The sequence below is a fragment of the Ranitomeya imitator genome, chromosome 1 (genome assembly GCF_032444005.1).
Source record: "Ranitomeya imitator isolate aRanImi1 chromosome 1, aRanImi1.pri, whole genome shotgun sequence".
NCBI classification, from domain to species: Eukaryota; Metazoa; Chordata; class Amphibia; order Anura; family Dendrobatidae; genus Ranitomeya; species Ranitomeya imitator.
In genome coordinates this window covers 943,197,122-943,224,352 of record NC_091282.1, presented here as the reverse complement: position 1 = coordinate 943,224,352, position 27,231 = coordinate 943,197,122, and the positions used below count along the sequence as shown (strand labels likewise).

Sequence of the window (27,231 nt, the reverse complement as noted above, 5' to 3'; positions counted from 1 at the left end):
CAGCAGAAGGGAATGCCAGGGTCCTGCTGCATCGTGGTGGCACAGCGGAAGGGAAGTCCAGGGTCCTGCTGCATCGTGGTGGCGCAGCGGAAGGCCATGCCAGGGTCCTGCTGCTGCATGGTGGTGTCAGTGGAGGAGGTCCAAGCAGGAGCAGCAGTTGTCATGGTGGTGGCGGTGAGCTGTCCTACAGCACTCAGGATGTTGGTGGTGCTGTAGTGGTGTCCGGCAGTGCTTGGAATGGAGGTGGCCGTGCAGTGGTATGCAGCAGAGGTCGGCATTGAGGTCAAGCGTGACAGTGTAGGCACAGGTGGATATGCCATCACTGTCTGCTGAAAATACCGACTCTGCTGCATAGCCTGCACGTAAGCAGCATTGTAGGCCTGCATGACACTAAGCTGGAGATTAGGAGTAAGGTGTTCCGACATGCCCTGTTCAATTTGATTAAAAAAATGATGTGCTGGCCTCTGGAGGTCAGCTTTTACTTGGACAAGGCTTTTGGTGACCTCCTGAATACGTGTATTCATATGGCTAATGGCAGCATCCAGGCGGTCACCCAAAGCCTTGAGTCCATCGTGAAAAACCGAGCTCAAGTGCAAAAACTCGGGCATGAGTGACCTGTCCAAGGCCCTCTGCTGCTGCTGGGTGGGGCCCAAAAAAAAGGGGCAGAGGACTGGGAAAGGGGAACACCTGATGGACCAGCTTCCTGGTCTCCAGTTAGTGTGGCAGGGCCACTTGCTGCAACGCTGCTGGATGGCTGGGACTGGTCCGTGGCTGTCTGATGAAGGACCGCTCCAGAACCTGGGTCAACAGTGCTGCTCCATGTGCTGTGAGGAAAGAAAAAAAATTAATTAATTAATACCAAACCTTTACAAAACGCCAATTCCTGTGGAATAGAAATATACTGATTATGTCAATACAACACAACCTAATACACCGAAAAAATACTTACGTTCTCTGGGCAAGGACCGGTCTTAAAAATGCCAGAATGCGGTGGTATTTATATTTTCGGATCCTTGCTCCAGAACCACTAGGAACACGGCTCTCTTGACGAAGGTCCTTGTTGAAGCGGTCCTTCATCGAACGCCAACGTGTTTTGACTTTGAGCACTGATGAAAAAACAAAAAATAATGGTTGACAATGGACTTTTGGCCGTGTTCTCACAACTGTGTGTGATGCACGGCCAAGGTCTCTGCTGCATCACACTGCAATGCAATACTTACGAAATGCATTTTGGACCCGAGTCGGGGCGTTGTCCCAGCCATCCCACATCGCTTTAGCCACCTCATTCCATAGGCGCCGGATCGTCACGTTGTCCGAGTGCTGCGGAACTCAGGTGTCCCACAACAGGACTCGCTTATGGACCAGGGAGATGAGGATATTGTTGTCAATGAGGTCCTCATCCCATTCTGGAACCTAAAAAATAAATTAAGACATTAAGGTTGGAGACATTAACATTAGGAAAAGAAAGAAAACAGAGGCAGAGAAATGAATAATGAAAGTCAAGATGAAAAAGGAGTCCAGAAGAAAAATGTAAAGAAAGAGGAAAGGAAGATTCAGGAATACTAAAGTGAGGATACAATAAACAGTCAGCCAGGTATAATGCCGCCTTGCCACCCGACCGTGAACCTGCTGCTCCTGTTCAGTCTCTGCCGCAGAGGAAAAAGTGCTCTAAAAAAGGGGAAAAAAAATTGTCACATGTGAGTACGCACTTCACTGACATGTTCGACTTGTGAAGGCCCAGGACGTTGCTCCTCCTCAGAAGAAGATGACATTCTGATGCATGCAGAAAAAAAGAAATGGCAGAAATTAGGACATGTAGAGACAAAAAATAGAAAATAAAGGCATTGGCTGGGATATACTCACATTGTTCAGAGTCTTGTTTCCTCCAAGGTGCTTTCGTCTTTCTGGTCTGGTTCTCTGTCTGCTGAGTAGTGACCTGCAAATGTCCACTCCCTCCCTTTATCAGTTTGTATGTGGGGGGTGGCTAATCAGTATCTAGACATGTTTTCCTGTGGTGCAACGCATGCGTTCACAAACGCAAGCAAACGCATGTGCTTGCGGCTGCATGCTTTCACATAGACAGCAATGCGTTTTTTGCCGCATTCCATCTGCTAACAACCGCATACGTTTTTAGGCGGCAAATTGACGCCTCTAAAATTACTACAATGTAGCGTTTACCGCGCCAAACTGCAGACGACGAAACGATGCATGTGTCTTCAAACGCGGCAAAACGCAACCGATCGCAGACACATGCATCCCTAATGTTAAATATAGCAATACACAACGCATGCGGATATCTGCGGAAGAAACGCTGCAGACACAACCACAAATGTGAAACTTGCCTAAGAGGGACAAGCCTAAAGGCAGATTCTCAAATAACTTTCATGTGTCTACATGAAATATTTTTTGTAGATTCAGCAGTAGCTCTCTATTGCTCATGTAGGTTCTGTTCTTAACCACCTTGTGTACATAACTGTACATTAAACCACTAGGCTAGCTTTAAAATGTCAGAAGAATATCCAGGCTTAAGTGCTTTCCACCTTTGTGTCTTTTTTATGTTATTACTTGCCTTTTTATGTAACAAAGCACGTTTTTCACTAATAGACCTGTGTTCTGCTGCGCGAGCAATTCATTTCATTTACGTTCTGCAATCTGCTATGATATGAAACTTTCCTACAACATGAAATATAAGCTCTTAGGACTAAGGGCCACTTGAGACTCGCATAAATATCATGTTAACCTAAAGTGCATCCAGTGCTTTGAACAAGGTTGGACGGAGATATTGTCTACCGTGAAAATGGTTTGTTTGTTTGTTTGTTTGTTTGATTGAAGGTGGGCATGTTTTACGCACCCTGATCCTGCTGTGTGTTACATTTTTAAGACTCCATAACAATACACTGTTCCTCGTGTCTCCCTTGTTTCAGTAAGTGTGGCATTCAACAGATGATAAAACATTTAATCTGATTTATACCACCCAAACATATTGCAAAATAGACACTTTTAGCAAACAGGTTCATCTTTAAATGGTTAAGTCTGTAGAATATGAATGTCACATCTGTCAGAGGCCACAGGTTGAAAAAGGCTACTTTGAACATTCTTGGCACAAGCCACTCCGTCTGATAAATTCCAGAGGAACCCCGACCTTGATTTACCCCCAAGGGTGGTTTGCACGTTAATGACCAGGCCAATTTTTACAATTCTGACCACTGTCCCTTTATGAGGTTATAACTCCGAAACGCTTCAACGGATCCTGGTGATTCTGACATTGTTTTCTCGTGACATATTGTACTTCATGATAGTGGTAAAATTTCTTTGATAGTACCTGCGTTTATTTGTGAAAAAAACGGAAATTTGGCGAAAATTTTGAAAATTTCGCAATTTTCAAACTTTGAATTTTTATGCAATTAAATCACAGAGATATGTCACACAAAATACTTAATAAGTAACATTTCCCACATGTCTCCTTTACATCAGCATAATTTTGGAACCAATTTTTTTTTTTGTTAGGGAGTTATAAGGGTTAAAAGTTGACCAGCAATTTCTCATTTTTACAACACCATTTTTTTTTAGGGACCACGTCTCATTTGAAGTCATTTTGAGGGGTCTATATGATAGAAAATGCCCAAGTGTGACACCATTCTAAAAACTGCACCCCTCAAGGTGCTCAAAACCACATTCAAGAAGTTTATTAACCCTTCAGGTGTTTAATAGGAATTTTTGGAATGTTTAAATAAAAATGAACATTTAACTTTTTTACACAAAAAATTTACTTCAGCTCCAATTTGTTTTATTTTACCAAGGGTAACAGGAGAAATTGGACCCAAAAAGTTGTTGTCCAATTTGTCCTGAGTACGCTGATACCCCATATGTGGCAGTAAACCACTGTTTGGGCGCATGGGAGAGCTCGGAAGGGAAGGAGCGCTATTTGACTTTTCAATGCAAACTTGACAGGAATTGAGATGGGACGCCATGTTGCGTTTGGAGAGCCACTGATGTGCCTAAACATTGAAACCCCCCACAAGTGACACCATTTTGGAAAGTAGACCCCCTAAGGAACTTATCTGGATGTGTGGTGAGCACTTTGACCCACCAAGTGCTTCACAGAAGTTTATAATGCAGAACCGTAAAAATAAAAAATCATATTTTTTCACAAAAATTATATTTTTGCCCCCAATTTTTTATTTTTCCAAGGGTAAGAGAAGAAATTGGACCTCAAAAGTTGTTGTCCAATTTGTCCTGAGTACGCTGATACCCCATATGTGGCAGTAAACCACTGTTTGGGCGCATGGGAGAGCTCGGAAGGGAAGGAGCGCAGTTTGACTTTTCAATGCAAAATTGACAGAAATTGAGATGGGACGCCATGTTGCGTTTGGAGAGCCACTGATGTGCCTAAACATTGAAACCCCCCACAAGTGACACCATTTTGGAAAGTAGACCCCCTAAGGAACTTATCTAGAGGTGTGGTGAGCACTTTGACCCACCAAGTGCTTCACAGAAGTTTATAATGCAGAACCGTAAAAATAAAAAATCATATTTTTTCACAAAAATTATATTTTTGCCCCCAATTTTTTATTTTTCCAAGGGTAAGAGAAGAAATTGGACCTCAAAAGTTGTTGTCCAATTTGTCCCGAGTACGCTGATACCCCATATGTGGCAGTAAACCACTGTTTGGGCGCATGGGAGAGCTCGGAAGGGAAGGAGCGCCGTTTGACTTTTCAATGCAAAATTGACAGGAATTGAGATGGGACGCCATGTTGCGTTTGGAGAGCCACTGATGTGCCTAAACATTGAAACCCCCCACAAGTGACACCATTTTGGAAAGTAGACCCCCTAAGGAACTTATCTGGATGTGTGGTGAGCACTTTGACCCACCAAGGGCTTCACAGAAGTTTATAATGCAGAGCCATAAAAATAAAACAAAATTTTTTTCCCACAAAAATTATTTTTTAGCCCCCAGTTTTATATTTTCCCTAGGGTAAGAGGAGAAATTGGACCACAAAAGTTGTTGTCCAATTTGTCCTGAGTACGCTGATACCCCATATGTGGGGGGGAACCACCGTTTGGGCGCATGGGAGGGTTCGGAAGGGAAGGAGCGCCATTTGGAATGCAGACTTAGATGGAATGGTCTGCAGGCGTCACATTGCGTTTGCAGAGCCCCTAATGTACCTAAACAGTAGAAACCCCCCACAAGTGACACCATTTTGGAAAGTAGACCCCCTAAGGAACTCATCTTGATGTGTTGTGAGAGCTTTGAACCCCCAAGTATTTCACTACAGTTTATAACGCAGAGCCATGCAAATAAAAATTATTTTTTTTTCCACAAAAATTATATTTTAGCCCCCAGTTTTGTATTTTTCCAAGGTTTGCAGGAGAAATTGGACCCTAAATGTTGTTGTCCAATTTGTCCTGAGTACGCTGATACCCGATATGTGGGGGGGAACCACCGTTTGGGCGCATGGGAGGGCTCGGAAGGGAAGGAGCATCATTTGGAATGCAGACTTAGATGGATTGGTCTGCAGGCGTCACATTGCGTTTGCAGAGCCCCTAATGTACCTAAACAGTAGAAACCCCCCACAAGTGACCCCATATTGGAAACTAGACCCCTCAATGAACTTATCTAGATGTGTTGTGAGAACTTTGAACCCCCAAGTGTTTCACTACAGTTTATAACGCAGAGCCGTGAAAATAAAAAATCTTTTTGTTTTCCCACAAAAATTATTTTTTAGCCCCCAGTTTTGTATTTTCCCAAGGGTAACAGGAGAAATTGGTCCACAAAAGTTGTTGTCCAATTTGTCCTGAGTACGCTGATACCCGATATGTGGGGGGGAACCACCGTTTGGGCGCATGGGAGGGCTCGGAAGGGAAGGAGCATCATTTGGAATGCAGACTTAGATGGATTGGTCTGCAGGCGTCACATTGCGTTTGCAGAGCCCCTAATGTACCTAAACAGTAGAAACCCCCCACAAGTGACCCCATATTGGAAACTAGACCCCTCAATGAACTTATCTAGATGTGTTGTGAGAACTTTGAACCCCCAAGTGTTTCACTACAGTTTATAACGCAGAGCCGTGAAAATAAAAAATCTTTTTGTTTTCCCACAAAAATTATTTTTTAGCCCCCAGTTTTGTATTTTTCCAAGGGTAACAGGAGAAATTGGTCCACAAAAGTTGTTGTCCAATTTGTCCTGAGTACGCTGATACCCCATATGTTGGGGTAAACCCCTGTTTGGGCACACAGGAGAGCTCGGAAGGGAAGGAGCACTGTTTTACTTTTTCAACGCAGAATTGGCTGGAATTGAGATCGGACGCCATGTCGTGTTTGGAGAGCCCCTGATGTGCCGAAACAGTGGAAACCCCCCAATTATAACTGAAACCCTAATCTAAACACACCCCTAACCCTAATTCCAACGGTAACCCTAACCACACCTCTAACCCTGACACACCCCTAACCCTAATCCCAACCCTATTCCCAACTGTAAATGTAATCTAAACCCTAACCCTAACTTTAGCCCCAACCCTAACTGTAGCCCCAACCCTAACCCTAACCCTAACCCTAGCCCTAACCCTAACCCTAGCCCTAACCCTAGCCCTAACCCTAGCCCTAACCCTAGCCCTAACCCTAGCCCTAACCCTAGCCCTAACCCTAGCCCTAACCCTAGCCCTAACCCTAGCCCTAACCCTAACCCTAGCCCTAACTCTAGCCCTAACCCTAGCCCTAACCCTAGCCCTAGCCCTAACCCTAGCCCTAACCCTAGCCCTAATGGGAAAATGGAAATAAATACATTTTTTTTTATTTTTCCCTAACTAAGGGGGTGATGAAGGGGGGTTTGATTTATTTTTATAGCGAGTTTTTTAGCGGATTTTTATGATTGGCAGCCGTCACACACTGAAAGACCCTTTTTATTGCAAAAAATATTTTTTGCAATACCACATTTTGAGAGCTATAATTTTTCCATATTTTGGTCCACAGAGTCATGTGAGGTCTTGTTTTTTGCGGGACGAGTTGACGTTTTTATTGAAAACATTTTTGGGCACGTGACATTTTTTTATCGCTTTTTATTCCGATTTTTGTGAGGAAGAATGACCAAAAGCCAGCTATTCATGAATTTCTATTGGGGGAGGCGTTTATACCGTTCCGCGTTTGGTAAAATTGATAAATCAGTTTTATTCTTCGGGTCAGTACGATTACAGCGATACCTCATTTATATCATTTTTTTATGGTTTGGTGCTTTTATACGATAAAAACTATTTTACAGAAAAAATAATTATTTTTGCATCGCTTTATTCTCAGGACTATAACTTTTTTATTTTTTTGCTGATGATGCTGTATGGCGGCTCTTTTTTTGCGGGACAATATGACGCTTTCAGCGGTACCATGGTTATTTATATCTGTCCTTTTGATCGCGTGTTATTCCACTTTTTGTTCGGCGGTATGATAATAAAGCGTTGTTTTTTGCCTCGTTTTTTTTTTTTTTCTTACGGTGTTTACTGAAGGGGTTAACTAGTGGGCCAGTTTTATAGGTCGGGCCGTTATGGACGCGGCGATACTAAATATGTGTACTTTTATTGGTTTTTTTTTTTTATTTAGATGAAGAAATGTATTTATGGGAATAATATTTTTTTTTTTTTTCATTATTTTGGAATATTTTTTTTTATTTTTTTTACACATTTGGAAATTTTTTTTTTTACTTTTTTACTTTGTCCCAGGGGGGGACATCACAGATCAGTGATCTGACAGTTTGCACAGCACTCTGTCAGATCACTGATCTGATAGGAGTGCAGGCTGCTTCACAGTGCCTGCTCTGAGCAGGCTCTGTGAAGCCACCTCCCTCCCTGCAGGACCCGGATCCGCGGCCATCTTGGATCCGGGGCTCGAGCAGGGAGGGAGGTGAGGAGACCCTCGCAGCAACGCGATCACATCGCGTTGCTGCGGGGGGCTCAGGGAAGCCCGCAGGGAGCCCCCTCCCTGCGCGGTGCTTCCCTGTACCGCCGGCACATCGCGATCATCTTTGATCGCGGTGTGCCAGGGGTTAATGTGCCGGGGGCGGTCCGTGACCGCTCCTGGCACATAGTGCCGGATGTCAGCTGCGATAAGCAGCTGACACCCGGCCGCGATCGGCCGCGCTCCCCCCGTGAGCGCGGCCGATCGGCTATGACGTACTATCCCGTCCAGGGTCAGATAAGCCCAGGGCACCTCGACGGGATAGTACGTCTAAGGTCACAGAGGGGTTAATCCCTGTGCATGAATCTTGTCCTACAACATGGTCCACTGGGTTGCTTCCACAGGAGGGCTACCGTCTGGAGGAGCGAACCATATTCAGGAAGGGTTGCCATGCAGGGTCAATTCCAGGAGGTAACGTCTGAGACAAAATCATAAACCTAGCAGGTAGTCTAATATCAGGCTGAGCACAGCACAGAGGAGTATACTAGGACATCAAAGCTATTGACTGGCAGTGGACATCCGAGCTACAGGGGTTTAAATAGCTGACTGCTACACCCAGGGCTCTCAGGAAGGAGACCAAAATTAACCCCGTAGCTCATGATAAAAGCTCCAAAAGTCCCAGGAAAAATATATTACTGTCGCTGTAACGCATCACAAGCAATAAAAGCGTGCCGCTTCCCAGCGGCCAAAGCAGAAATAAAGGAAACACGGATCAGCACAGATGTTACAATGAATTTACCAGTGTATACTTTGTACATATAAACCAAATGTAATGTGAACAAAGCCTTACATTAACCACGAGGTGTCAATCAGTTACGCCCGATAAAGCAGACAGTATCCTAGCAGATAAAGTTATCTCGTATAAGTCTACATTACTGGAATGCAGGCTATTGGCATTGATTTTTAGCTTAATCCTTAATAGCTGGTGGACTAAATGTCTAAAAAAAATGTCTATCACATTGTGCAGTTTAAAGTAACAACTTGTTTGTCCTGTTTTTGTCTTCTAGCTGTACCGTTTCCGCCAAATCATCGGCTTACCGCAAAAGAAGTATTCGATAATGATGGCAAGCCTCGGGTAGACATATTAAAAGCCCACTTAATGAAAGAAGGAAGACTCGAAGAAAGTGTTGCTCTTCGAATAATCACAGAAGGAGCTTCAATTCTTCGCTTGGAAAAAAATTTGCTGGACATTGATGCGCCAGTCACAGGTGAGTGACTAGAAGAGAATAGAGCTGGCATTAATCTGTTTCCTCTTCTGCTGGATTACCTCTAACCTGGTATTTCAGTAGTCAACTTTCAACAGTTTAGGTTAAAAAAGTTATTATTAACAGTTCAGTGAACATGAAGTAGGTGTACAGAAAGGGTAGAATAAAGATTAAGTTTATACAAAGCTCTGAACTAGGACCAAAATGTGGCAGACTGTATTTTATTCTTATTTCTACTATTTGCCAGAGAAATAATGGTGCTACAATGGAGAGACTTCCATAAAATGTTCAACAGTTTGGTCTGTTTACTTTGCCATTTTGGGTCTGTCCATTCATTACTTGACAATACTTCTTTATATTAGATGAACATGAAATAACTCAATCTTTAATCTCTGAGGAAAGCAACGCTTGGTTGGATGCTTGTGCCCATCTTTTGTAACGAACACTGGGGGCCTCAGCACTTGGATCACCAATGTTCTGAATTTCTGGTGTTACTCGGTTTTGTGAAATTTTCTATACTTCAGTGCAACAAAGGGTTGGATTCTAGTATACAGGTAAACAGTCCCCCATGTATGACGGCTTTCTCATCTCAAGTTGTCTACATACAATTTTACATTTTTCAGTTTTTCATAACCGTTAAAGTTATCCTTGCAGAAGAGCAATGTTGTCCAAACACCCCCAATTTTCAGTGGATAAGCTGCCACCATAGGTGTCTGGCAGAGACTTATTCCCTTCTCCCTATCGAACCCATACATTCTCTGCTGAACCAGGTGTCCATGTATATGTAGTGTCTAGTAGAGTAGGTGTCCGTTGAAAGCTTGTTTAGCTAAAAGGTATAAAAAGCATATGTGTAGTGTCATACATTGTCTTTTTGCTCATAAATTTCCTCGCATTGCACCTAACTACACATTAATACTTTTGGAAACCCATGTAGGAATCTAGCAGTCATCGAGATTGATTTTACTTTTTAACACCATGAGGCTATGTAAACGGGAAGATGTAACATACATAATATACACAAATGGAAATGATTGTCTTGCCAGCAGATTTCTTCACTTGCTGCCCTATAAACATTCTCATTTGATTTGGTTACATGGCCAATTGAAGCGCGGTGAGCTTCCAAAAGAGACAAAGATATCACAGATTCAAAGCTTTTTCTACTGGGACATGTGGATCTTGCTTAGTTATTTAGGTTCAAAGAAAACATAGCGGTAGGTCCATCAAGTTCAACCTTTCTAGGTCCAAGAAATAGGTCCATCAAGTTTGGAGACTATGGGCCCCATTCATTAATGCATTTGTGCCTTTTTTGTTGATATTTTTGTGTCTTATACCTGCTTTTCATTTGCTCTTAATTCTTTATTTAAATTTGTTCCTTTTTTATAAAGTCACTTTTTTGTTTGTCTGTTATGTTTTAGTTGGCCATTGTGGGAATGGTTTATGTTTTACAGATATTTTCGCCTGATTTATCATTTGCAACTTTTCAAATAGGTGCACATTTTTAGTGCAAAATTGCTACAGTCCCCCTTTGTAGTGGCTTCATGTTATGTACACCATTTTTTTTAACAAATTGCCTTATTTTTTCTCTAACCTTTTTAGCGCCGAAAGTTACACATTTTGCAATTTTTGGCTTTGCACAAAATTCATGAGCTATGTATGCCATTTTGAGGCACAAAACACAGCAACAAATACGATAAAATTTTAAAAAAGAAAAAATATGAATGATTAACTGTAGCCTATATTTTCACTCCTTTTTCTTGATATACATTGTGTTGGCCAGTACTATTATTAGAGAACATGAATAGTTTATCATTTAAATGGAGATATTCTGTGAATGATTGCACTAATATTCCAAGTGTATCTTTTACTAAAGGTCATTTTTAAATTTGGCATCCTGTACTGTTGAAAAGTCATGCTGCTCGCTGATTTTTTTTTTTTTCTTTTTCATGTTGTGGTTTTTCTACGGAAACACAAAGAAAAAATTTTGTATCTTTGCTTTCAAGTCGACATTTTTCTGTAGCTTCACAAAATGTATCCGAATATAAATAAAATATCATTACCTAGGAGTTATTCATGAAGCCAACAGAACATGTGGGAAGCTTTGCAAATTCTAAAATGTTATTCCTAAAGAAATCATTTTAGTGTAAAGGATTTTAATCCTCTGACCTTTTTCTTATTTTTATAAGATAATGCATTTGACCTACATACCTAGTTGTCTTGGGTAATCCCCAAGATAATAAGTACCGTAATCCCCTTTCCATAGGGATAACTACTGGTTTCTGGGGTCGGACCGTTGGCACCCCCAGTGCTCCAGACAACAGGGCTCTGGACAGCCAGACTCTACTGAGCCCCAATCTTGGATGGAGTGGAGATGCACGTGCCCGACCTCCGATCATTGAGTGTCAATGGGACTGCCGAAAATTGGGACATTATTAATCTGACAAACTAACATGTAGTCACTCTTCTCATTTCTAGTGAGTAACAGTTAAATGGAAATTGGATATTTGGTGTTTTTATTTTTGCCATTATTCAAACATTAATGTTCTTGTTGGGTGTTAAGGGATTATGTAGGATTAGAAAAACATGACTGCTTTCTTCAAAAACAATGCCACTCCTGTTTACAGGTCTGTGTGTGGTATTATGGTTCCTTTCCAATTAAATTAAATGGGGCTTAGCAATAACATCTTACACAACCTGTAGACAGGTGTGCTGCTGTTTTTCACAGAAAAAAGACGTGTTTTTCTAATTTTGCACAATCTCTAATAGATGCAGCCTAAAACTAGCAATTCAGAAATCATCCAGTTTAATTAACATTATTGTATTGTGTATAGTTTCTTCTGTCCCCACCAATTTTCTCTGTGGTGCTTTATAATAACCCGGGGTACCGTATATACTCGAATATAAACCGACCTGAGTATAAGCCGACCCCCCTAATTTTGCCACAAAAAACTGGGAAAACTTAATGACTCGAGTATAAGCCTAGGGTGGAAAATGCAGCAGCTACCGGTAAATGTCAAAAGTAAAAATAGATACCAATAAAAGTAAAATTAATTGAGACATCAGTAGGTTGTGTTTTTGAATATCCATATTGAATCAGGAGCCCCATATAATGCTCCATACAGTTCATTATGGCCCCATAAGATGCTCCATTTCAAGCTGTGCCATATATGATGCTCTATAGCGTTCATCATTGCCCCATAGATGCTCCATATAAAGCTGTGCCATATATAATGCTGCTGCTGCTGCAGTAATAAAAAAAAATCACATACTCGCCTCTCTTGCTGCCCGCTGCTCCTCAGTGTCCCGTCTCTCCGCACTGACTGTTCAGGCAGAGGGTGGCGCGCACACTAGTACATCATCGCGCCCTCTGACCTGCACAGTCACTGCAAGAGGACAGGAAGATGGAGCGGCGCCCGGCGGGTGGAACGTGGACAGGTAAATATTAAATACTCACCTGCTCTGGCGCGGTCCTTGGCTCCTTCTCCCGGGCAGCTGGTCTCTGGGCACGGCAGCCTCTTCCTCTGTCAGCGGTCACCGTTACCGCTCATTAGAGGAATGAATATGCGGCTCCACCCCTATGGGAGTGGAGTCCATATTCATAACTTTATTGAGCGGTCCCACGTGACCGCTGACAGAGGAAGAGCTGCGGCACCCGAAGACCGTGGGACAGGCAGGGGACAGCGCTAGGAGCACCGGAAGCAGGTAAGTATGCGACAGACATCTCTCCCCTTCACCCGCCGACCCTGCCGCCGACCGTGACTCGAGTATAAGCCGAGAGGGGCACTTTCAGCCCAAAAATTTGGGCTGAAAATCTCGGCTTATACTCGAGGATATACGGTACTTCAGTTTTTGAATTTCTGTTTTTTGCTCCCCTTCTTCCTAGAGCCATAACTTTTTTTTTATTTTTACGTCAATATGGCCATGCGAGGGCTTGCTTTTTGCGGGACAAGTTGTACTTTTGAATGACATAATTGGTTTTCACATATCATGTACTGGAAACTGTGAAAAAAAATTCTAAGTGCAGTGAAATTGCAAAATAAGTGCAATTCCCCAGGTTTTTTTTACCATGTTCACTAAATGCTAAAACTAACCTTCCATTATGATTCCCCAGATCATTACAAGTTCAAAACATGATTTTCTGAGACCTGTAACGTCTCCATTTGTCGTGACCTGGGGCTGGGTAAGAGCTCATGTTTTGCGTACCGAGCTGCCGTTTTTATTGCTACCATTTTGGTATAGATACAATCTTTTAATCACACGTTGCATTTTATTGAAATGTAGCGGCAACCAAGAAAACGTAATTCTGGAGTTTTTAATTTTTTACTTGTTACGCCATTTAGCGATCCGGGTAATTATTTTTTTTATATTTATAGATCGGGTGATTCTGAATGCAGTGATACCAAATATGTGTATATTTCATAATTTTTTTTATTATTGTTTTCTGACTTTGTTTAACCATGCTGTTCTCGAAATTCCATTGTAAGGCTACGTTCACATTAGCGTTTCCCGACGCAGCGTCGGGAAACGCAGCGGCGACGCACGCGTCATGCGCTCCTATGTTTAACATGGGGGACGCATGCGTTTTTCGCGTTGCGTTTTCCGACATGTGCGTCGTTTTTGACGCTAGCGTCGGACGCAAGAAAATGCAACAAGTTGCATTTTTCTTGCGTCCGATTTTCGTCAAAAAACGACGCACGCGTCGCAAAACGCAGCGTTTTTGCGTGCGTTTGCACGCGTTTTTGCGTGCGTCGTGCGTTGCGTCGCCGACGCAGCGGCGCGCAACGCTGATGTGAACGTAGCCTAAGCTGCGTCCAGTTTCGACTGCAGATTCATCCCTAACGACCTCTGTTTATTCATCAGTATCGAGGAAAGACTGCATTTACAGCCATCTATATCTAGTATAATGTAACAAATTTGTCACACATATTAGGAGATAATGCTGAATACATAAAACAATAATTAAAACATTTTTGACAAACTAGCCAGTACACGGATCACAAAATTTATTGAACTCCGTACAATTTGTACATTTTGCAGCAGAACGAGTGCTTTACCTGAAACTGTAGAAAGTGTACAGTTCCTTAAATAATGGCCAAAATTTTGAAAAACATAGCAAATTCACAATATTTTCATAAGTAAAAGCAAATTTTAGCAACTTAACTTTAGGACTAACAAAAATACAATGGGGCAGAAAAAAAAAACAGTTTTATATTCCCTGGGATATATAGAATCGTTCCAGATCCATTACCATATAAAGTGACATGCCAGATTTGAAAAAAAGTGGCCTGGACAGGAAACAGACTAGCTTTGATGGAAAGGGGTTAAAAGGATATACCATTAATTGATCAGAATGGAGTATATATATAATTTTGCGGTTTACAAATAATACGGTTTAAATTAGTGTCAGATTTTTCAGTCTATAGTAATCAAATACCACTTACTTTACCAATGACATATTGCCCATGTATCCATGAAAAACTATGGTTTCTATTGTTTACCATAAATAAACTTATCTGCGTTCGCTCAGAAAGCCTTGGGCTCTTAAACAGCGCTCACAATAAATAAAATCAGAATAGCACAACTCATCTCATTATTCTGCACTCAATGCTGAGCTCATCCAATTATATGGATAATAAAGCACAAAACAGAAAATTAAATTTACACTCACAAAAAACACCATAAAAACACCAAACTGTAGAACACGTCTTTTTTTTGTTTTGTGTTCTTAGTAACATCATATCTTTATAATCGGCAACGGCTGTCTCCATTACATTCAGATACAAGCTCACATGTCAATTTGAGATTCATATCAAAAGCAACAACTTTGTAGCCTTCAGAACAGTGATAAAAGTCTGTATTTCCCATACTGCTGACAATTCTAAAATGCAGGCCATAGTAATGTGATATGTGATAGGGGGTTTAAAGGGAATCGATCAGCAGGTTTTCACCTACCAAACTATTTTTATGTGCCTGTAGCTCTTTCACAGTCAAGTCCAGCAAACATTCAGGGTATGTTCCCACGGTCAGGAAATGCTGCGTGTTTGACGCTGCGTAGAGTCGCAGCATCAAACACGCAGCGTCCAGATGTTACAGCATAGTGGAGGGGATTTCCTGAAATCTCATCTCCACTATATGGTAAATCAGGCAGGCGGCAGACCCGTGTAAACGGACATGCGGTACGTCTTTTCAGAACGCAGCATGTCTGTTTACAATGCTGCGACGCTCTGTCGCCGCACCGTAAATTACCCATAGATTATCATTAGATGCGGTAAAACCGCATCTAATGATTAGTCACGTGCGTAGTAGGTGCGTAAACGCAGCTTACTACGCATGTCTCCTAATTTACATGTGGGCTTACCCGCCTCGCCGCCGGAAGTTATCGTGAGAACTGCCGTGCACGTGACTGGGGGTTATCTCTGGTCAGTAGTCTGGTTCTCACAATCAGCTGATTGTGCGAACGCTGCAGTGTAGGTGATCGCTGGAGAGTTATCTCCGACGATCATCTACAGGCTCTACTACATCTGGATGTCAGGCATCCAGATGTAGCAGAGCTGGACTCGTCTAGACTGTGTGCACATACAACAAACATACACCATACAACATACACCATGTAAACATACGAAATGCAACATTCGACATGCAACATCCGACATGTGACATGCAACATCCGACATGCAACATTCGACATGTGACATGCAACATGTGACATGCAACATACAACATGCTACATACAACATGCAACATACTGTACGTACATACAGAACATGCAACATACAGAACATGCAACATTCATAACATGCATACAGTACATACATATAGACATACAGTACATTAAACATAGAGTACATACTCACCATCACCTTGTCACCTTGATCCCCGTAGCTATTGTCATCTGTAACAAATAATAAAATAATAAGCAAACACTATACTCCCTGATCCGCAGATATCCAATTAAAACGAGTGCCCCAATACGATCTCCCGTGGAGAGCAGCCACATCAGCTGATGTGATCGCTCTCCAGGTCCTCCAGGAATATAATGATGGAAGGTCCACAATGTATTTCCCACAATGTATAGAAATAGTCCCTAGTCTCACTTGTGACACTGCTGTGTGAGAAAATTCCCACGCAGCATTGCCATAAAGTGAGACCCTGAACTAAGGTAACCTCAGTGATACACAGCAGGAGCCATTGTCTCCTGTCAGTGTGTCACTGAAGGTCTGTAGAGCAGTGACATCACCCGATGTCACTGTTCTATAGGGGAGATCGTTGTGGGACATTCATTTTTAATTGGACTACGGCGGAAAGTAAGTATACGGTTGGTTTATTATTTTTACTTTTTTTTTGCAGGCGCTCAAGTATGGTAAGTATGGTGAAATTAAGAAAAATAAAATACTTTTTTCTGGCTGTCTTTTTTTTTTTTTTTTAACACTTTCACTACAATAGAATTAGTAATGGATAGGCGTCTTATTGACGCCTCCCCATTATTAACCGGGCTTAATGTCACCTTATGTTAGCAAGATGACATTAACCCCTTATTACCCCATATCCCATCGCTACAGGGGAGTGAGAAGAGAGGGTTTAAGTGCTGGAATTGGCGCATCTTACAGATATGCCATTTCTGGGGTGGCTGTGGGCTGGTATTTGTAGCTGGTGGGGGGCAATATCCATGGCCCCTCTCTAGGCTATGAATATCCGCCCGCAGCTGTCTGCGTGGCCTTTCTGGCTATAAAATATAGGGGAACCCCACGTCATTTTTTTTTGGGGGGGTCCCCCTATTTTTATAGCCAGTAAAGGCTATGCAGACAGTTGCAGGCTGATATTCATAGCCTGGGAAGCTCCATTGGTATTATCCCCTTCCCAGGCAACAAACATTAGTCCCCCAGGTGCTGGCTTTCCCTCTCTGGCGCAGAAAATTGCGTGGGAGCCCACGCCATTTTTTTTCACATTTTTTTTTCACTTTTTTTAATTTTTTTTTATTAAACATATTGCGTTTAAGGCCGGGGTCAATACCTGGCACTGCTGCGGGCACTTGGGACTGGAGTGTTCAGCTGCATAGAAATACATGCAGCCGCACGCTTCGCTCCCGAGTGCCATTGGCAGTGCCGGGTATTGAAGCGAGAGACTTGTGTGAGTTTCTCGCGAGTGTGATGCCAGCCTAACGCAGATTTTGTGTGTGTGTCTTTATTTAAGGCCAGGATCACACATGCGAGAAACTTAGACGAGTCTCGCATCTTAATACCCGACACTGGCGCCGGCACTTGGAGCGGAGTGTGCAGCTGTATAGAAATGCATGCAGCTGCACGTTTCGCTCCCAAGTGGCGGCGGTAGTGCCGGGTATTAAGATGCGAGACTTGTCCGAGTTTCTCGCATGTGATCCTGGCCTTAAATAAAGACACACACACATATATCGGTAGATAATAGATATATCGATAGATAGATACCATAGATAAATACGATAGATAGATCCATAGATAGATATGATAGATACGATAGATACGTATCTGTCTATCTATTGTATCCATCTAACCTATCTATCTATCTAGCTGTGTGTGTATATGCTTCAGTGGAGTATGTAAATGAAGAGGTTGGACAAAAAATGACATCACAATTCTTTTGTTTTTTGTATATCTTTATTTATCTTACAAAAACACACATAAATCTGCATAAAAAAGTATGAAAAACACATCAAAAATGCATGTAAAAACGCTTAAAAAATGCAGGTGACCTGCCAGTGACCTCAGGTGCAGATTTGGTGCAGATTTTACCTGCGCCAAATCCTGAGCAAATACTTATGCAATCCTGACAGTGGAAACATACCCTTACAAGGCTAGTCCATAACTCCGTTACCGAAAAATCAGCGTTTGAACAGATATGCAAATTATGCTTAAGAGTAAATTTTACATCTGTAGCCTCTCTCACTCCAGCTCTATTCTATTCAAGCAGGAGCAGGCTCTGCTGGGTGGGTAATAGAGCTGTAGTGACTGAGACTTCATTTTAAAATAAATACAAACGCTGTTTTTTTCTGTAACGAAGGAGCGGACTGGCCATGTAAAGGTGTTACTGGACGTGTATTAGAAAGTGATACATGTGAGCATAAATAGTTTGGGAGGTGAAATCATGCTGACAGATTTGCTTTATCCCTTTTCCAACATGTGGCATAATAATACGCCCATGTCGGACTCGCCCTGTAAGGTTCAGGCTCCGACGCTGAGTCAGCACCTTTCCAAGCACATGACAGCAGATCTATACAGCCAACATGTGCCTGCAACAGCCGCAGGTGGAATCGCAATACAGCCGCAGCTGTTAACTAGTTAAATGCCACTGTCAATCTCTGACAGCGGCATTTAACTTACGCTTACAGGAAGCGCGTCGCTAATCCCGCCCATCGGTGACCCCATCACATGATCGCAGGTCATCGATGGGTCAGTATGACAACTAGAGGTCTGCAGCAGACCTCTATGGTTGTCACTGCCAGATTGCTATGAGCGTCGCCCCGTGATCGGCGCTCACAGCAAGTGAGCATTTTGGCTACACACAGGCGATCTGATCATCGCCTGTAAGTAGCAGAGGTGATCAAAGTACTGCAGCTCCTAGTCTCCTATGGAGTCTATTGAAGCATGCAAAAAGTAAAGCACGGTGGCGCAGTGGTTAGCACTGCAGCCTTGCAGCGCTGGAGTCCTGGGTTCTAATCCCACACAGGACAACATCTGCAAAGAGTTTGTATGTTCTCTCTGAGTTTGCGTGGGTTTCCTCCGGGTACTCCGGTTTCCTCCCACATCCCAAAGACATACTGATAGGGAATCCAGATTGTGAGCCCCATCGGGGACAGTGATGATAAAGTGTGCAAACTGTAAAGCGCTGCAGAATATGTTAGCGTTATATAAAAAATAAAGATTATTATTATTATTATTATTAAAAAACAAATGTTTTTAAAAATATTAAAAAAATAAATATAAAATTTCAAATCACCCCCCTTTAATAACGTTTTCCGGGGCTTATAGCAAAATAACGGGACCACATCCTGAAATAAAAGTTGTATGTCCTGAAAGAGCTGCCCAAGCCCTATTTCAGGATACTATTAGCAGGGGTGTCAAACTGCATTCCTCGAGGGCTGCAACCAGGTCATGTTTTCAGGATTTCCTTGTACTGCACAGGTGATAATTTAATCACCTACACAGAATGATTGCAGCACCTTGTGCAATGCTAAGGAAATCTTGAAAACACGCATTGTTTGCGGCCCTCGAGGAATGCAGTTTGACACCCCTGCTAGTATACTACAAAAAAATCACCTGACTGATTCCGTTTAAGCCAAACTCTCAACAGTGATTATGTGAGCACAGATTCTGTGCCCGCATAATCACCATGTCGTACCTGTATAACATGATGTAGGAACTCTCTTTGCATTTTGATGAGCATGTACGTTAAATATCGGGAAGGGGTATATGTCATAAATGACTTTGGTCAGAGTTGAATACACATATCATTCTAATATGTTAAGGATCTATCCCAATTCACATTAACTGTTACTTTCTAAGCATTCTGGCAGAACCATCTGTACTGCAAGCTCCTTTTTTTTTCTTCCATCATGCATTGTCCATTAACTTGCCTGTCCCAAACGATAACCTCCCTCACTATAATGTGTGCTTCAAGTATCACAAAAAGTGATGCCCCCACTAATTCTTTTTGATGTCTCTACTGTTGGAGATGGATTACACTTAACAACAATCATGGGAAAGCTGATTAGACAGAAGGTGACACCTAGTCGCCAGCACTTCGGAGGGGTTTTTTTTTACGAAGACTACATTTTTTTTTTTATTTCAAATTATATGGGTAGAAGGAGTTACGGGGTGTAAACTTGATATGATACCGGTATCTTGGATCGAAGGCAATTCAGAAGTGGATCCCAGGATCAAAGAGTTTTAATAGCGAATTATTAGTCAATGCGTTTCGAAGTATACCACTTCTTCATCAGTAGTTTTTGGCCAATTGTAGCACTTGTAGTTGTGAAAGTACCACGGCGATTTGATGCCCTACTCTAAAACAAAGGCTGTTAGTGAAGTCACAGACTTTGCGTGATAGCAGACGTTTTTGTTATGAGCAGGATTGAATTCTACATATTTGTAATAATTACCCAACAAAGCTAAAATCCTTTTTCCCTTCAGCTTTGTTAAGGAGAAAGATGGAGATATCTTCTGTTGCTTGTTATATCAGACGTATAAATATAATAAGGTTGAATGGAAAGTGTTGTGTGGTTTCCGCTAATGCTTTTATTCTAAAACTAGCATACTCTGCGACCACTTAGGAGGCTGGATAAAATCGCTTCTTCTCCATAGCTCACATCACCAGGTTTTGCAGCTGGGCTGGCCGCATGGAGTTTGGTTTTTGCACTAGGGACTAGAGATGGGCGGACACCTTGATGTTCAGGTTCGGCCGAACAGTTACAAAAGGTTCGGGTTCGGGTAGCAGAACAGTACCCAGACCTGAACCCGACCCCATTCACTTGGATGGGGGGCCCAAACATCCAGTGTTTCCCACACCGTCATGTGCATGACAGCGCGGCAAACACCGCTTCTGATTGGCAGTGAAATCATCCCCGCCAGTCAGAGATCTGCAGTTCCCACACTGTCAAAAGACAGCGTGAGCGCTCAGCTGTGATCGGAGGTATAAATTTTACCTCCAGTCACTGTTGTCAGCTGATGGGACTACAGCTCCCATCATCCAACATCTGCTGCCGCTAATAGTGAGAGCAGGGGTGGCTGATGGGAGGATTAATTAGCTGACTCGTGCACTGTAAATAAATAATTTTAAAAAATCCCAGCGTGGGTTCCTCTGTATTTTTGATAACCAGCCAGGCAAAATTCACAGCTGCGTGCTGCAACCATCAGCTGTCAGCTTCAACAAGGCTGGTTATCAAGAATAGAGGGGTCCCCATGCCGTATTTTTAAATTATGTAGATAATTTAAAAAACGGGGTAGGGTCCCCCCCATTTTTGAAAACAAGCCTTGCTGAACCAGACAGCTGGGGGCTGGTACTCTCAGGCTGGTAAGGGGCCATGGATATTGCCCCCCCCCCCCCAAAGCTAAAAATAGCAGCCCGCAGCGGCCCAGCAAGGGCACATCTATTAGATGCACCAATTCTGGCGCTTTGCCCGACTCGACTCTTCCCACTTGCCCTGTAGCGGTGGCAAGTGAGGTTTATATTTGTGGGGTTGATGTCACCTTTGTATTGTCAGGTGACATCAAGCCCACTGCTTAGTAATGGAGAGGCATCTATAAGGCACCTATCCATTACTAATCCTATAGTTATATGTTAAATAAACACACAGCCAGAATAAAGTCCTTTATTAGAAATAAAACAAAACACACTTTTACTTTTTTATTTAAAAATAACAAACATAGTTATATTCACCTAATGCCTAATTCCACCGAAGTCCTCGCCTTGTGTAAGAAAACAAAACTAAAAACCAACAATACCACTCACCTGTCTGTCGTTCTGTCCCACGCCGTAGTCCATGTCTGAGGGAAAAACAGTTTTCAACCTGGACGGTGCCAAAATGCGACCATTCAGGCTGAGAACCACTGGTGACTGAACTGCTGCGAGCACAGCCTCAGTGACTGGCGGTGACGTCATTGTGGTTACCTCCGGTCGCTGAGGCTGTGACCCCAGCCGGGCTGAACTGCCGTGGCCTTTGTGAGATCCCCGCTAGCACCACGAGAAACCCCCCTCCCTCAGCTGTGAGTTTTACCTGGCTGGTTATCAAAAATACAGGGGAACCCATGCCGGGTTTATTTAAATTATTTATTTACAGCACAGGAGCGACTAATGAATACTCCCATCTACTGCTCCTGCTCTCGCTGTTATTAGCGGCAGCAGGTGTCGGATGATGGGAGCTGTTGTTCCATCCGCTGACACTAGTGACCGGAGGTAAACTTTATACCTCCAATCACAGCTGAGCCCTCACTCTGTCTTTTGACAGCTGGGAACCGCGGTTCTCTCACCAGCGGGGATGATCTCATCAGAAGCGGTGGTTTTCACATGACAGTGTGACAAACACCCAATTTTTGGGGAGCCGAACCCGAACAGTAGCACGGACTTCCTGATGAAGTCCGTGTTCGGTGTCCGTGCCCGATCAATAGGTGCTTGACTAATTTAGAACAATAAAGACATTTCTTGAAACTTGAAAAATTGTAAGGGTGTTTGCAGGCATTTCTGCCAAAAAGAGTGCAGGAAAAATGCTGCATAGATTTTTTTTTTTTTTTTTGGGGGGGAGGGGGTTTAATGCAGTTTTCCCAATTCATTAGCATGGGTAAAAAAAAAAGCTGCAAAAACACTGAAAGAATTGACATTCTGCAGATGCGAATCTGAAACTGCTTCATATCTGCAAAGAAAAAATAAGCAACATGCACATGAGATTTCAGAAATCTCATTCACTTTGCTGGAACATTAAAACGCTGCACTTTTAACTGCAAAAATACATGGGGAAAAATCGCAGTAAAAACACTACAAAAACGCACCATGTGAGCATAGCCTTAGACAAAGCCGCATTGTTTTCTCTCAAAATTATCCAATATGGATCCACAAAATGTATTTCTTTTTAGAGGGGTTGTTTGTTGTGGGAGCACAGCTGATCATGGAGGTCCACTCAGCAGCTGTCTTACACATGGTAAGTTGGTTTTCCTGTTGGTCCAGAAGATCAAACTTATTCTATCACTATTTCCGTGTTGCAGTTCCTGACCCAGCTACCCAACTCTATAAACCACTGTAGCTGTGTAAACCATGAAGATGTGTGTCTTTCTGGAGCACCATGGCCCCTTCGTTTTTCTGAGTTCCGAGGGTTGGATCTTCACAATCAAAATATTTAGAGCATATACTTATGATAAGCAATTAATATTTAAGTCCTTTAATTTTTTTCTGCTTTTTGCATATATTATTTCTTTTGCGGACAAGTGAGGAGACTTCGTTAGGTGGCCATTATTGTATTTTTGCAGGCCGTACATTGGGGGAGTTCCTGCTCCAGTAGGCTTGCCTTACAAACAAGCTATTTTCTTTTATAAAGGGGGGGAATTGCTAATCTGTTTGAATATACATGGCTTGGAAGAATTGTTTGTAGATTTCTCCAAGTTTGGATTGCAATTGATTTTTTTATACTTTAGTCCCTAAATGTACAACAGTAAACCTTTTTTTGCCTATAACAACCAATCGCAGTGCAGTTTACATTTTTCCAGATCAGCTTAAAAAATGTAAACTGAGCTTTGATTGGAAGCTATAGGAAACAAAAACGGTCTAATGCCCTTCATACATCTTGTGTAGCTGTCAGGACAAATGATGGTTCTGCCGTTTGTTCAGTGTTGCAATGTTTCAAAGAAAAGCATCCTTTTAACGCCGCCCACCCGCTGCCTGTGACTGGCAGGCCTCTCCTATATACTGACACAGGGAGAGATCCGACACTCCACATGGCTAAAATGATACAGCCAGTGTCTGATATATGATGCCCGTGGATCGGGAAGAATATATCTGCTGTCGGGTTCCCCCTGAAGCTTATTTTTATGTTCAGCTCATAATGCCTTGAGAGGTTTGACCCCAAAGGCCTATTATATGTGATAACATATTTTACCGGGCTTACTTGCCCTAACTTCCTTTACAGCAGTTTCATTTGTGTATCATGTTTAGCTGATCTAAGGTATCTTTTACAAGGCCATATTACAGCTATCAATGAGCCACAGTAAGTTGCCAAGAGATGTGCTTTGGGCCTTATTGTAGACAGTCATTTTTTTGTAGACAGCTGTTTTGGGGCTCTTGACTCTTGTCGGTATAAAATGGCTTTTTGAGGGATAACCATTATCTTGTGAAGAGCACTCTCCTAAATGAAAAAGATTACTCATGGGTGCCATAAAAAGCCTCTCATTGAGAAAACCCCACTTCCTATTTTACCCTGTTGAGTGGCGAGAATTTTGAAATGGCTGTCTGCAAATGGAGTTCTTTTCCTTTTCGAGAGGATTCTGGTTTGTTTCCATATACTAAGTCACTTGGTAAAGCTTTGTAAAAAGTCATTGTTTACCTCTAGAATTTCTACCTCCAATTGTTGGCACTGGAGACCCTTCTTTTCCTTTTTGAAGAGGCTTTTTACAACCCGACCTGATTTATGAAGACGGCTGATGAAGACTGCTGGGAGAAGTCCCAGAATAGCAAAATTGTAGTATTTCGTAAAAAAAGACGATCATCTCTCCTCTCGGCAGAAAGTGAATTCGGTTTTCGGGATACTAAGTCTTCTCTCCTATCTTTCTAGTTTTAATAAGGTCATCATTTTCTATCTTCTGTATGTCTATGAGATTTTGTTAATTGGATTTTAGGATCTCTGGAGGATTTATATGAATGTCACTGATATCCACTGAACCCTTTACAATAGAAGCGGTGAAAGCACAACAAAATCATTATAGATTTACTGTGGAATAGCAAGCTTGTCATACAATCCAGAGCTGTTTAACTGCAGGATTTTCTCATCTAGCGCTACTGAACTGCATTTATGTCCTCATTTGACTCTGCATTGCATCTGCAGAAGGCTAAGCCATCCTTTCCCATGTCCTGGTTTTCTCAATGTAAGCTAGCATATGAAATGAGAAATTGGTTACTGGAAAAGAAATAAAGCAGAGATTTAACAGGCAGGAAGAAGAATAAGAGAGGCGAACATACAAGGTGAAAATGAAATGGTATTTTGCCTGGTCTCGTCAGTAGATAGGTAGTATAAATGGCATTCTTTTGTTACCAGCATGCTGGAGACATGAGTCCTTTAAATTATCTGTAAAGGATAAACATCCACTGATATTGACACGTGTCAATATGGCAAGCTGTAAACGCTTTATATTTGGCAAGTCCGTTATGTTCTCGAAATTCCATCGTAACTTACGTCCCGTTTTTTCTGCAAATTCATCCCTAACGACCTCTGTTTATTCATCAGTATTGAGGAAAGACTTTACCTGCAGCTGCATTTACAGCTATGTATATCTAGTGTAATGCAACAAATTCGTCACACATATTAGGAGATAATGCCGAATACATAAAACAATAATTAAAATATTTTTTACAAACTGGCCAGGACACGGATCACTAAATTTATTGAATTCAGTACAATTTGTACATATCCATATGTAGCAGACCAAGTGCTTTACCTGTAAGGCTATGTTCACACGTTCCTGATTTCCCTCCTTTTTTTTCAGGACTAAAAACCGCAGCTCTTGGCAGAAAACGCAGGTCCTTTTTTTTATGCGTTTTTTAGTGCGTTTTTTAATGCAGTTTTCTATGCAGAGTCTGTGTGTTTTCTAGGAAGTTTTTAGGGTTAAAATGGCTGAAAATACCCTAACCCTACCCCTAACCCTACCCCTAACCCTACCCCTAACCCTACCCCTAACCCTACCCCTATTCTAACCTTAGTGGGGAAAAAAAAAAATTCTTTATTTTTTTATTGTCCCTACCTATGGGAGTGACAAAGGGGGGGGGGGGTTCCATTTACTATTTTTTTTATTTTGATCACTGAGATAAATTATATCAAAGTGATCAAAATGCACTTTGGAACGAATCTGCCGGCCGGCAGATTCGGCGGGCGCACTGCGCATGCGCCCGCCATTTTGGAAGATGGCGGCGCCCAGGGAGAAGACGGATGGACGGACACCGGGAGGCCGGGTAAGTATAAGGGGGGGAGATGAGGGCACGGGGGGGGGTGGCATCGGAGCATGGGGGGTGGGATTGGGGCACGGGGGGGCAGCCACACAGCAGCGGTTCTGCACCACAAACCGCAGAAAACCCGCAGATATTTTTTTCATCTGCGGGTTTTACTGTGGGTTTGACCTCACAATGGAGGTCTATGGGTGCAGAACCGTGTTATGTTTGCTAATGACAGGTGTTATGAAGGCAATCCAGAAACACAGTGTGCTTAGCGATCAGAGCGCACACAGTGATCTGACAAATACCCAAAAATACAAGAACGAGCTCTGAGACGTGGAAACTCTGTAGACTGCACACCTGATCCTATCCTAAACACAACTAAAAGCGGCTGTGGATTGCGCCTAACAACTACCTAGGCAACTCGGCACAGCCTAAGAAACTAGCTAGCCTGAAGATAGAAAAATAGGCCTGACTTGCCCCAGAGAAATTCCCCAAAGGAAAAGGCAGCCCCCCACATATAATGACTGTGAGTAAGATGAAAAGACAAAACGTAGGGATGAAATAGATTCAGCAAAGTGGGGCCCGATATTCTAGGACAGAGCGAGGACAGTAAAGCGAACTTTGCAGTCTACAAAAAACCCTAAAGCAAAACCACGCAAAGGGGGCAAAAAAAACTCACCGTGCCGAACTAACGGCACGGCGGTACACCCTTTGCGTCTCAGAGCTTCCAGCAAAACAAAAGACAAGCTGGACAGAAAAAAAGCAACAAAAAAGCAAAAAGCACTTAGCTATACAGAGCAGCAGGTCACAGGAACAATCAGGAGAAGCTCAGATCCAACACTGAAACATTGACAAGGAGCAAGGATAGCAGCATCAGGCGGAGTTAAGTAATGAAGCAGTTAACGAGCTCACCAGAACACCTGAGGGAGGAAGCTCAGAAGCTGCAGTACCACTTGTGACCACAGGAGTGAATTCAGCCACAGAATTCACAACAGTACCCCCCCCTTGAGGAGGGGTCACCGAACCCTCACCAGAGCCCCCAGGCCGACCAGGATGAGCCGCATGAAAGGCACGAACAAGATCGGAAGCATGAACATCAGAGGCAAAAACCCAGGAATTATCTTCCTGAGCATAACCCTTCCATTTAACCAGATACTGGAGTTTCCGTCTAGAAACACGAGAATCCAAAATCTTCTCCACAATATACTCCAATTCCCCCTCCACCAAAACCGGGGCAGGAGGCTCAACAGATGGAACCATAGGTGCCACGTATCTCCGCAACAACGACCTATGGAATACATTATGTATGGAAAAGGAGTCTGGGAGGGTCAAACGAAAAGACACAGGATTGAGAACCTCAGAAATCCTATACGGACCAATAAAACGAGGTTTAAATTTAGGAGAGGAAACCTTCATAGGAATATGACGA

The 27,231-nt window shown here is 42.6% G+C and overlaps 1 protein-coding gene across 2 annotated transcripts in view; it reads left to right on the top strand.

The window, feature by feature from the left end:
- Window positions 1–27,231, top strand: part of PPP3CA (protein phosphatase 3 catalytic subunit alpha) — a 413,429-nt gene that overhangs the window by 200,890 nt on the left and 185,308 nt on the right. For both annotated transcript variants that reach the window (XM_069743640.1, XM_069743639.1), the window contains exon 2: window positions 8,949–9,149. In XM_069743640.1, the coding sequence (XP_069599741.1) occupies window positions 8,949–9,149 (201 nt within the window). The remainder of the gene's footprint in view (window positions 1–8,948; window positions 9,150–27,231) is intronic.